Source organism: Dermacentor andersoni, chromosome 4 (assembly GCF_023375885.2).
Source record: "Dermacentor andersoni chromosome 4, qqDerAnde1_hic_scaffold, whole genome shotgun sequence".
Lineage (NCBI taxonomy): Eukaryota > Metazoa > Arthropoda > Arachnida > Ixodida > Ixodidae > Dermacentor > Dermacentor andersoni.
Genome location: NC_092817.1, coordinates 181925274 through 181938149, shown reverse-complemented (window position 1 = coordinate 181938149; position 12876 = coordinate 181925274). Strand labels below are relative to the sequence as shown.

Here is a 12876-nt window from a genome sequence, read left to right as displayed (position 1 = left end):
AGGCTTTTAACAAAATTGACCTTGACGTTTCAAGTTACTCGAAAAATGAAAGCCTAACTACTCATTAATGATCACTTGGCAGAAGTAAAGCTTAACTCTAAACCCAACTTCCAAATTTCAGGGCTTCTCAAACGGAAGCATTAACAACGCTCATAACTTCCAAATGAAAGAAATTCTAGTGTCAAATCGTGAAAATTCTGAAATGCTCAAAAAATAAACAAAACAACACTGTAGTTTCTTCCAAACCAGTCTTTTTGTCGGTCACTACGATAATGTCACAAAAGTTATTTTGAGCCTGACTCGAGGAGGTCGCGGTTTGAAAGCTTTTCTGATTATCCCGGAACAACCAAAGGCCTGACATTCTCTCAGCTCATTCAACACATTACAGTCTCTTGCCAATTTGCATCCCGACAATAGGCTTTCATCATGACCTCATCTGACCCTGTCGCATCTCTTTACCACCCTGTCTCATCCTGCCACCATGCGCTCCTGCGCACTGCACCCTGAAAAAGAATGACGGAATGACGGAGAACATTATTGCCCTGTGCCCTTTGTCTATGTTTGCGCAGAACATGCTCTTTTTCTCCGGTGGCTCGGACGACTTTCCTTTCTTTGTGCCATGCCTCTTTGCATCTGTCGCCGTCTCTGGCTGCGCTGCATTCTTAACCACATGCCAATCTTTGCAACACTTCTTTCTACGCCACTTCTTTCTCTAATTCACTTTCATGCCATCTTGTGCCTCGTGCTGGCCGTATCACACCTTGTCGGCCCGTATCGCTGTCTCATCCACACAGTCAGAGTTATTTGTTCCTAAATCATCTCTTTCTTTGCCTCAACTGGCAGACAGCTTACCTGTTCCCTGAACAATGCAGCTGTTTTCTTTTGAACAACACAAATCGCATTCTTGCAAACTGCCCTCAACTGCATCGTCCAGCTTGCACTGCGCTCTGGCACGCGGCCCTGACTAGACATGGGTACTCGTGGCTGTCGGGTCAGCGGTACTCCAAACTTCGTTCACAACCCCGTTAACAATACATGCAACACACACAGGCGGTGATTGTGCCAATACTTTCACAGCTGACCTAGAGAAATGAAGGTTTATTTACGTTATGTACAGGATTAGAAAAAGGTACGATAACAGTAAAAGTTAATTGACGGCTGACAGCAAATCATACACTGCGGCCCATGGCAAGAAGAACATCTCTCCCTTTCCAATGGTTCTGTGGCTTATAACCCCTTCAGTCCGTCGGGGTCACATCATTTTCCTCCAATCGGCGAGCCCGTACAGGCGTCATGTTCGGTCAATGGGGATACTCCCTGGGCTCTATCCTCAGATGGCCGCATACGTCCGGCATTGCCTCCTCACCTGGTTGTCCTTCAATGACCTTTCAGTGCTGCAAAGCAGCTTTTCTTGGGACCAAATTCAACTACCTTGAACTGTGCTAGCCTCCAGGTGCACTTTCTATAAATTGAACCCCTTAGATTGAAAAAGCACTTTCCAAATCTTAGATATAATAGAAGGACCATCATCTTTGCTGTTTTTTAGGAAATAGGCTAAACTCTAATTTAAAAGGGGTACTGACACAAAAATTTGAGTTCAGAGTAACTGGTAGATTACGTTGCTGCGAGCTCGTCGGTACCATTTGTGAAGTACTAATAGCAAATGCAGCTTAGCATGCACTTTAATCTTGAAGTTCATGCAAGCAACGAACCAGGAAGTGAAGCACCTAGCGATGTAATCGTCAGAGTAGGTCCTGTTTGCAAATAATATTATGTCACAAGTTTCAGTGGTGTGATGTCATTGGCTTGTCTCACCATTCGGGAGACAGTACAACATTGTTTGCATTGTGTGTCTTGCATGGATCGTACATGAGGTGTACGTATGTGTGTACATAGTGCACATGCCAACTTCTAACCCTTTACAGATTACCAGGCTACCGATGCAGTGGCCGGCTGTAGCAAAGCTGGTGGTAACTTGCTGTAATGATTTGTCCAATTACAATGCATTTGAATATTTTATTTTTGTCATGTCAGTGTTATCGCTGAAGGGAATTATAAAAGAAAAGTACTGCACGTTAATGAGTATGTCACTAGCAATGCTTCAGCCCAACAGACATGTAGATTTTGTAAGTTGCATTACTAGTTTTGCATGCCCTCTGCTTAGATAATGTGTCACCAGATGTCGCTACCAGTGTCGTTCCAGCCATACACCTCTTCAGGAGCCCTGCAAACCATAACCGATAAGAAGTTTATGGACATCCTAAAATGTGGCCAAAACTCTAACGTCGAGATCATACTGCTCAGTTGACTACTGTGCAATGAAGTATTATAATGGTATAGCAATGCACGGGTTTCCCACTGAACTAGTGCCAAACTAGCAGATGAAAGAGCAGCACAGATAGCATAGCAGATGGAATGCTAGCGTTCGTCACAGGTTTCAAAATCGAAACTGTGACTGGTCATGTGATGCGAGCATATAACTAAACAGTCATCGCATACTGGAGCGAAAAAGTTTCTTTAGCGTGATTACTGGATCCGTAGCTACTGAATAAGTGCAAGGAACAGAGCCCAAAAAATTTTGTGTCAGTACTTCTTCAATATAACAAGTTTGGAAATATTCCTGAATATATATGCAAATGCTTCGTGTGTGCTTCATTTGTGTGCCTGCATGCTAATTAGTATGTACTGTAAGGTGTACTACTTAATTCTGTTGTGGTGGCATCAAATTCACCTAGTAAATTATGGGCAATGTGTGTACAATCTTTTCTCTCTTTTTTGTCACATTATGTAATGTACTGCGCTTTCTGTAAACTGACACTGTCGTGTTGTGTGTGTTTTAGCTCTGGGGGCCCACAGCCGTGTGACTGGTATTGCCACCTCTAGCCACTGAGCCACCTAATTTCATATTCCATGCTTCATTTAATTAATTTATTTATTCATTTATTCGTATAACCAAGGACCTTTGCAGGCATTACATTGAGGGGAACGACAATACGGAGAGGTTATGTTCACAACATAATTAGGAGAAATAGGAAAGGCATGACAAAGATCACATGCGATGTAAACATGAAAAATAAGATACTGTGTAATACAATGCAATTAAGATACAACACAATATTTAGCACATGTGAGAGAAAGGTATAAATATTCAACTTTACATTGAACAGGTGCTTCAATGGATTATAAATGAATAACTGAACTGGAGTTAGATATAACTAACATACAAACCAAACTATATAGTGACGACTTTTCAGTGGACCAAAGGTATCTAAAAGGACGAGAAGCACAACTTCATGGTTATCTTTGATTTATTTACTCAACAGTTTTGGTCAGAAACTGTTGGGCAAGTAAACCGAAGATAACTGCGAAGTTGTGCTTCTCATCTTTGTATGTATGTGTGTGCTATGACTAATATAACTAACTTAGAACAAGAACTGCCTTTAGGTAAAATAAAACACGATGCCCTGCACTGCCCCTGTGGCAGGATGGCGAGAGGCTTCTGGAGGCTGTGGCTCGCAAGCAGATCCCTACTGTGGTGGCAATCAGTGAGAATGACCGCCTCCTCTCGTACAACGTCCTCATGGCTGTCTGCACCGTGCTCGGGGCATCTCCCGAGGACCTCTGGCGTTATGGCAAGATGGGCCAGCTGCTGGCGACTGGTGAGACACTCACACGATATTTGCCAGATTTGAATGCTAGCCTTGCATGCCAAGATTTAGGGAGGTGTATGCGGGCTTCTTGTAGTCGCTATACACTGTCGTCACGAATATTTTTACCTAATATCCCTTTTCTCACAGCACAGAGCTCGGAAGATCACTAGCTTTGTGGAATCCTAGCCACTCTTTGTGTATACAGTCGAACCCACTTATAACAGTATTCAAATGCCATGAAAATTCCATTGTTATAATCGATAATTGTTAAAACTGGGTTGCATTAAAAAATCGAGATAGGGGGATGGCAGAGCGGATCTTAGCAAACTACCGTATTTACTTGCATAATGGTCGCACTCGCGTAATGATCGCACCCCTGAATTTTGTTGTCAAAATTCGATCTTTTTTCTTTCCCGTGTAATGATCGCACCCCGAACTTGCCGCAGCGATATGTCGTGTGCCAAGTGTAGCTAATGACGATTGCACTTACGATGTGTTGAATGCTACGCAAACGACTCTTCAAGACATACCGAGTGGTCTGCTCCAAACATTCTTAAGCAGATGCCCCATCTCATTCCTTTCATCACTTTCTGCCCTTCCATGAAAAAAAAAAAAAAAAATCAAGCTACAACCAAACTTGCCTTGGCTTTATTACTTGTAGGCTTTAGAATGGTTAAGGTGAACAACAACAACAAAAAAGGCGCCTTTCGATTCTTCTCTTCTGCACTCGTGAGCACGCAAGAAATTGCGAGTGGCAACGATAGTAGCCACGTTTACACTGATACATTAGAAGTGTACCTTATTCATGCGCCGACACTTGTAACACAGCTAAGATATTCGCCCACCCTTAGTGGAAATGTGCTGTATTAGGATAGCAGTGAAGACAAATGCTGCAGTTTCCACAGCATGCCCGCCATGTGTTTCTATGTCACTGGCAGCTAAGCATGCCCATCTCCGTTTCCGTCCCCTCAAAGTGGACGTGGCTGCGTTACTGCTGCAGATTTGCTAATATTAACAATATTATTCATTAGTGATACGGAAGAAACTGTTTCAATGCACGTAATGTACTCATAGAGAAGAAAAAATCTTGCAGACTGAAATAACCTCGCGGCGCTGGCATATGACAATTCCGTAGTCACAAGTAGCGTGATGAGAACCGACTCTGCGAGGAGCGAGCAAGTTGTGTGCTGTGATGGCATCTCCAGCCGTCGCTTAGCCATGCTGCTTTCCTGACCGGATAGTTCTTCTCAGACGGAAACCGAAATAAACTCATGCTCCATTAGCTAGTGAAGCAATATGTGCACAGTACGCAACACAACTAGCTGGTCTTTTCACGAAAACACCATGATTGAAACCACCACAAACCATCGTCTCGAGGCACGCTAGGGCTGCGTTGGTTGTTCGTCTGCTTCTCGTATCTAACCATGTAGAGGGCGCTCGTGGCAGCCGTGTTTGCGCATGCGCAACAGTATTCTTTTGAACTGTCCATTATTAAGGACCTTAGCCGGGAAAGTGTTGGAGTAGGGGTCAAGATTAATGTGAAGAAGACAAGGGTAATGTTCTATAGCCTGGCAAGGGAACAAGAATTCATGATTACCAGTCAGCCTCTAGAGTCTGTGCAGGAGTGTGCTTATCTAGGTCAATTACTCAGAGGGAACCGTGATCATCAGAAGGAAATTTACAGTAAAAATAAATATGGGTAGGTGTTGCGCTGCTAAGCACGAGGTCGCAGGATCGAATCTCGGCTGCGGCAGTTTCGTTTCGATGGGGGCGAAAAGGAAAAGTGCCTGTGTCTTGTGCATTAGGGCACGTTAAAGATCCCCAGGTGGTTAAAATTAAACCAGAGTCCCCTACTAGACAGTGCCTCATAATCAGATCGTGGCTTCAGCATGTCAAACCCCAGAATTCAAAAATGGGTTGGAGTGCATAGGCGTGCATTACCAAATCCTGACTGAAGGCTTACTACTATCATTGAAAAGTGTACAATCACTGCATTCTACCAGTGGTAACATAGGGGGCAGGAACTTGGAGGTTCAGAAAGAAGCTCGAAAACATGTAAAGGAAAAGAGCTATGGAACAAGAAAAGTCAGGCGTAACATTAAAAGACAGGAAGAGAGTGGTGTGGATCAGAGAGCAAACGGGCATAGACAATATTCTAGTTGACATCAAGAGAAAGAAAGAAAAAAAGGAGCTGGGCAGGCCATGTAATGTGTAGGACAGATAACCTGTCGACCATTAAAGTTACAGAATAGGTGCCAAGGGAATGGAAGTGCAGTCAAGGACAGCAGAGACCAGGGGAGATGAAATGAGAAAATGTGCAGCTGCAAGTTGGAATCTGCTAGTGCAAGACAGGGGTAATTAGGGAGCGCTGGAAGAGCCTTCGTTCTGCAGTGGACATAAAAGTAGGCTGGTGATGTGATGAGACACCATAATCAAAAAATAGTGGCATCTACGTGAACACTCAAAATCATTTGAACTGTGCGCCACGATGACATTCAGTAGGTGGAGCGTTGCGAGTTCTCCCCACTTTGTCAGCCTTAGCAGTGCAAGGCATTGAAGGAGGAGCAGGAGCACCCTAAAAGGGATCAAAGATGATCTTTGATTGGCAATAACTCCGCTTCTGCTGAATGCATTGAAGTGCTTTTTGCTGCAAAGTGTTTCTGAAATAATAGTCTATTCTAACTTGAAATTAATTTCTCGACTTCTATAAAAAAGTATTTCAGGGCCCCTTTAAATTCATTCTTACTTGTATATTTCTGCAGTACTAATTTTTCTGTCATGTTGCCATTTTCAGGCACTTCTGGGAGTTGGCTAAAGGTGCTAAGCTTTGAAAATGGCACCCACTACCCATTTGTTCGGCACCCAGACATCTGCGCTGACGAGATCGTCCACCTGCTGCAGAGAACTGGTGCCCTGCGTTGAATGAATGCGAGTGACGAAGATGACCAGAGTTCTTCTAAGGCAGCTGTATTTTGACTTGCTCCCCACTCTCAATAAGACTCTTTAGCAAAGTTCATTATAAAGAGCATCTCAGGAATGCGTCAGCTGAATTCTGTGTTCACATTCCTTTACGCAGTTCTGGAATCTGCGAAATGCTTGTATGTTTTTTTTGCAGGCCATCGGCTTTTAATGCTACTGTGCATTTTTTATTAGTAATGGGAAATTGTCTTGCAGAGCAAACGTATAAAGTAGTGAGGTTATGCTAGTCCACTAGTCAAATGTCACAGTTGTGTGACTTTGTGTCTGATTGCACTTTTTGAACTACTGTTAGAACAGGCATGCAAATTAACACATGGACAGATGAAGGGAACAGGACAAGTGCCTGTGTATGTTTTAATTAGCCCCACTCTTATAATAGCTATGCATCATCAACTAGCCCCATAAGAAGTACTCCTCAGAACTACTATTTTTTTTTTCCTTTTTCATTTTGTCCCACTCCTTCACCTTGTCATGGCATGCACTTATGCTTGGAAGATGCCACACAGACAGCTGTTTCCTTGCAGGGCATACGCCCGAGACTGTGACTCAGTTTTTTACCAGTGGATCTTAGACAATGTGATATACCTGACTTGAGAAAGACATTCAGTGTCGGAAATTCGATTAACGCATGGAAAATGCAAACTATGAAGTGTTACAGTTTGCTGAAATAAAGGCAGCTACAAGAGGACAATTTACAACTTTAGATTTCAGCCTGCTGGCCGGAAAAGAATGCAAGGGAAATGTTGTACCATTAACATAGGTATTATACATTGTTCCCCTGGTTTTCATTTCTGCCCTGCGCATTTGAGCCCTGTGTACTGAAACAAATTATATGAGATAACAAAAATACTAGTACACTGCAGAATGAAGGTGTTAATATTTACCTGTACCCAAACATTTGGCCATTCCACCTAGATAAGAACCTCAACCAAAAGTTGAGAGTTCAATTCCTACCAAAGGTCGTGGGTTTTTGTGTCTTAATGAACTATATCTTAATTAACTGTGCCTTGATTAACTTTGTCCTAATTACCACCAAAGGTTGTGGGTTCAACTCGCACCAGTGGTCGTCGGTTTTTAGCCTTCTTGGACCATCGTGTGGTCATGCCAATGCTGACAATGCTGGATTTTCCGCCTCATGAGCACAGTCAATTTTGGGAGTGCACTAGTTGCCGGCATCCTTTGGAAATGGTCGGGGGATAGTGGTGTTGACGGGGGTAGTTGCATTGACAGGGCGTGTATGAAACCCCTTGTAGTGTAATCAGCAACACAAATGGAATGTGGGGAAACCGGTTCTTCGTACATTTTCTGCGCACATTCTGTAAAGTGCGCACCTTTGCGGGTTGAAATCTAGCGCCTCGTTGATAGCATGCTGCAACTTGCAGCCCGCAAAGGAGGCGCGCAACTTAAGATCAACATAAAGAGGGAGTAAAAAATCAAATGTATTCCCCTCAAGAAACATAGCTGTGCATTAAAGTTGTTTTAAAGTTCAAATATGTAAGCATGAGAAAAGATTAGACAGCTTTATTCAAGTGCAGCGCCAGCAGCAAAGGTGGCACCACATGCAATGATGCTGCTTAGCGTTCTTTTAGGGCAAAAGCTCTACTGGTCAAGGTACAACTCCCAAGGTCAATCGCGGCGCGCTTTTGCCCTTCAGTCGCCCGTGCACAAGTGTGAAAGTGTGACGTCGCGCCGCGGGATCCGCTGTGGAGAGGCGTCGTAGCTGTGCTCACTCGAGCCTTGCCGCTGTGTACCACGTGAGTAGGTGAGGGTTGAAAGGGCTAAATATAGTCTGATGTAGCGTGAGCGCATGCACACTTACATCACGTTCGTGAGAACAACAGCGTTTATAGTTTGACTGATGGTTCGATGCACTGGCGCAGCCAACGTAACGGGACGCGGCCAATGTGCTCCGACGCTCCCGGCGTCAAGCGATGCTCACCAGTGTGCCGATAACGTCGGACTATAAACGCGCCTTAACAGCTGCTTCGGTGGCGCTTGGTTGCTCAGTCTCACCGTGGATGAAGCACATGCCAGCGCGAGCACATCAACAATTCACCGCAGGCACCAGGCTGAGTCTGAGCACCCTGCCGCTATAGCTAGCCGGTAAGAAGCATTGAAGAACCATCTCTAGCCATGCTTAACAGAGCTTTCGCTTGTTAAGTATAACTAGGTTCAAGCCATGTTGAACTGCAGCCACTTTTTTTTGCTGATTTTGAAACTTTAGGCAGCGGTTTGTTCGTGCTTTCACTTGCTTAAAGCGATAGTGTTTTTTGAGTGGAGAACTTCAAACCGTGTTTGCAAGAACAGCAGCAACATCACCTCTTCATTTCGATTCGGTAAGAAATTTGTAAAAATATGGTCGAAGGGTTCTTACTTTGCTGGAAAGCATTTGCATGGCTTGAATGGCACTTAATGTTTCGGATTGTCGTGTTCATGCAGTTGTTGACAGAGCCTGTTTCAGATTGCAAGTATTTTTTACATTTGTTAGCAGCACTTTCTTTTTCCTTTTGCCTCTTTGCAACTTGAATATTGTACTGGCTTTGAAGCTACGACGGGAGCTGTGTAACTCTGTTACCGACTCTATATGCTGTTGCGATACTATATTCATCACTATGCACTCTTAATTAAACGTGATCACGTAAATAGCACTCGAAGGCTGTGACTACAGATGAAAAGTGAGCAAAATCAAAATAATATTGCATGAAATTCTTCTCAACACCATTTGTTAACCTCCCAAAATGGGAAAAGGAAATTGCGAATGACCCGTATGTCCACTCTACTTTTAGGCATGACGGCAATCCAAATATTATCATCAGCAGGCAGCAAACAAATGCGGTCACCAAAGATGGCGAACTGCATCCGAGGTCTCTTTTTTACAATGATGACAGTAAAGCGCAGAAGATCGTGATGCTGTCTCAAGGGAAGCCACAAGGGAATAAAAAGCAGCAGCTCATAAGCATGCATGTCGAACATTTCATTGAAATTGAACATTTAAAGTGGTTTAAAAATATATGGGGCACTGCATGCCATTTTGAATGCAAAAGATTATCACTTTTACACATTAGCTAAATGAAACTTAAAACTTCAATGTTCTTGCATGAAAAGTAAGAAGCGTATCAGCAAATCATGGCGAACTTTAACTTTTCAGTATATTGTTTTGGTTGAATGAGTAGAAGTTCTTCAAAAAAATTTCTTTAAGTAAGATACCTTAAGTGTCGGTTGTCTTTTATTCCATTTTTACTGAGTGGTTTCTGCACTGTGCTATCCCGTCTGACTGTCAAGACAGCTGTGTCGCTGACATTGTTGTCATAGATTAGAGTCTAGTCAATATAGTCTGCATCTTTTTCTATTTTTCTTGTTCCAAGCATATGAATTTATTCATTTTTTTCGGAGCACCTGTCTTCACTCGAAGGTTGCATTTGAAATTCTGTGTAAGCTATATCACTGTTCATGTGACATTCTACCTTTCTCACTGCAAGAGGGAAACCTTGGATGAAGTGACTCATAGCTGTCATGGAATATGAGCTTGAAGTAATGTTCGGGAATTACTGGACGCATTAAAATATATAGAATTTTGGTGCGTCCGGTATTCCGGCAAGCGCGGGCGGTTTGCCGGTTTAGCGGGGGCGTAAACGTGAGTGGCCAGATTGGTGGCGCCAGCTGGTGGCTCAAAGCTCAACCGCACGAACATAAAGCTAATTACTATATTCTGTTTAGCTGCTGGTGTAAATTTTCGACAGCAGCGTAATCGTGTTCACAATTACGCTGCTGCCAAAAATTTGCACCAGCAGCGAAACGGGATATAGTGGGTTACTGCAGTTTTAGCTCTGTGCTTGTCTGGTTGAACTCTACGCCACTAGGCGGCTGCACCGCTCTGGGCGCTAACATTTACGCCCCCGCAAATACGGCAATGCGCCCCCGTTTGCAGGAATAGCGGATAGGCTAAAGGTCTCTAATAAAGAAACGCCGGATCGGACGTCCGTCGTGCGACAAACCGGGCAGGTTTTGATCGTCTGACGCGTCCGACAAGCGCACTGTCGTTTGGCCGCAGCCAATGACAGCACGGCTGGTATGTGACGTTCTCCGACGTTTCCTCCACAGAGGCGGCGACGGCGGGCCGCTTTTTTTTCTTTCCTTGCCGGCTGCAGTTCGTTTTCGAAACGAAATAGCTACCAGTTCAGTGAAATTATCTCGAACCGGTGACTGTTCTGCAAAGCAGCGCCTTGTACACTTGTACTAAGCTACTGGCCAGATCGGGAGCCGCGATGCCAGGGCATTTCGCAGACAGACAGCACACACCGACCGTCTAAGCGACGCTGCTCTCTTCGCTTGAATGTTTCCCTTCGCAACGACTGCGTCGAGTAAACGAATTGTATTTAACTACGGGCGACCTAAGTGTACAGTGTTTTGGCAAAAAATAAGCGCTCTTCGACGAGCTAGGGCTCGATCGCAAGTGCCGTCGGCGGCTGCGTCCGCCTCAACCAGCCTTGTCGCTGGCTGTCGGCGCAGCCGTCAGTGGACAACGCGCTGTTGTGAAGTGTTCAGTCACTCTTAGAGGCACAATTTTATCGAGTTTTCGCGGAAAGGGAAGCAGTGTCCACTTCATCCCTCATACCCCGTCACGTAAATCCCCTTAAACTTCGTAAAGTAGTACCACACTTTGAAGAATGCCGCCTCCTCCTCGCGCACTCTGGCCGACGCCGCGTCGCTATTGGCCTAATAGCATCACGTGGGCCCTAACGCCGTGCATCAGCGCCATTTTTGCTCGAAAAGCGTCTACGGAGTGGAGAGGAGCGCATGTTGGCGCCGTTGCTACGCTCGAGCAGTATAGGCGGCGCCACGGTCGAGGAGGGAGCGTGAAAGAGAGGAGAAACGAGGAGGAGTTAATTAAGGTGGTGGAGGAAGGTGTCACTACTTTACCAAGTTTAAGGGGTTTTACCGCCACGCCGACGACAGCGCCAGCTTTTCCAGTGGTGGAGCTCGCCCCCCAATGCTAACAAAGAGAGATGGAGGGTCGTATTTGGCTAGTGGATTTTAAAAGGTTTCTGTCCACAAACTACTCGTCTAATCGAGAGCAAACATCGCTGACAGTGTAGCATATCGTAGTCAAAGTTGTTTTAGATGTACTTAAACATGCGTGCGTCTATTTGTCGTACAAAAATGCCTCACGTGACCTGATCCTAGGTGCCTAGGGACAGCATCATTTAGGGATTTTTGAGAAGGCGCGATGCTGGCGCCGAGCGACGCCGTGGCGTGTTCGTCCTCGGCGTGATCGTTCTCTGGACCGCGCGTTGTTCAACATTGCTCATGTAATCGTGCGTGCGTTGCTTGTGTGTTGGTTGTAGGTTCTGTGTTACTTGGCGGAAAGCCGTGAGTAGTGGCGGTGCGGCAATGCGGCTTTGGCCTCGATGAGCTCTGGCACTACAGAATCTGCGTTGTGTGACCCGTGCTTTCTTGAGAACCCGGCGGTGGTGACAATTGAAATATCGAAGTTATCTAGCCACCATATCGAAGTGGCCTAGCGCCTCGGCAGCAAAGTTCTGCGAACCGCGATGTGGCGTCGCGGTGTCCGACTTTGCTTAACGGACATCGAGGGATGTGCTGCTCGCTGCAAGTCATGTAAATGCAACTGCGTCGACCGCCCACTGTTCAGCGTTGAATGTGTGTTTGGTGTGCTGTGCATGAAAGGATTGATGCAGCCGTGCAGCGGGGGTGGCGGAGGAGCAGAGTGGCTTAGGGTTTGCGCGTTCACAGACATGTGCTCCCGTCTTGGTCTCATTAGCGGCTGTCGCGGGATTGTGGTGTGCTAGCTCCTTGCCTAGTATGAAGTCTACGACGCTAACACACAGCATGTTCACGTTTTTCCGCGCTATACGTCATTTGCATGACGGCCGAGTTGAAAACGAGACATATAGTGTTCTTTGCGTTTGTGTGTTGTAAGTTACTTTCTATTGTGGAAGTTCTGGGAGTCTTATTACGCAAGGAGTGCGAACTTAAACATAAACACATATGTGTGTCTGAAATTTTGAATTACCCATAATGCCCTTTACGACTGATAAGTGGGCTACACGGCCTGTGTGAATCAGCTACCGCATGTTGCGACGCTCTTTCGTGTGGTAGAATGATGCATGGTGCGCGTTTATTTCTGTACTGTTGTACAAACCATTTGTTTATTCACTCAATACAAATGTACGGCTTCTTCGCCGCAGTACAGCTTAGTTGTGCGGCGAAGCATACTAAAAGTGGG

At 45.1% G+C, this 12876-nt stretch overlaps 1 protein-coding gene across 1 annotated transcript in view; it reads left to right on the top strand.

Moving 5' to 3' along the window:
• LOC126531902 (uncharacterized) overlaps positions 1-6700 on the top strand; it is a 41131-nt gene extending 34431 nt beyond the window's left edge. The window contains exons 7-8 of the mRNA XM_055070678.2: positions 3485-3659; positions 6445-6700. Coding sequence (XP_054926653.1) covers positions 3485-3659; positions 6445-6572 — 303 coding nt within the window. The 3' untranslated portion in view covers positions 6573-6700. The remainder of the gene's footprint in view (positions 1-3484; positions 3660-6444) is intronic.
• Positions 6701-12876: the final 6176 nt, after the last annotated feature.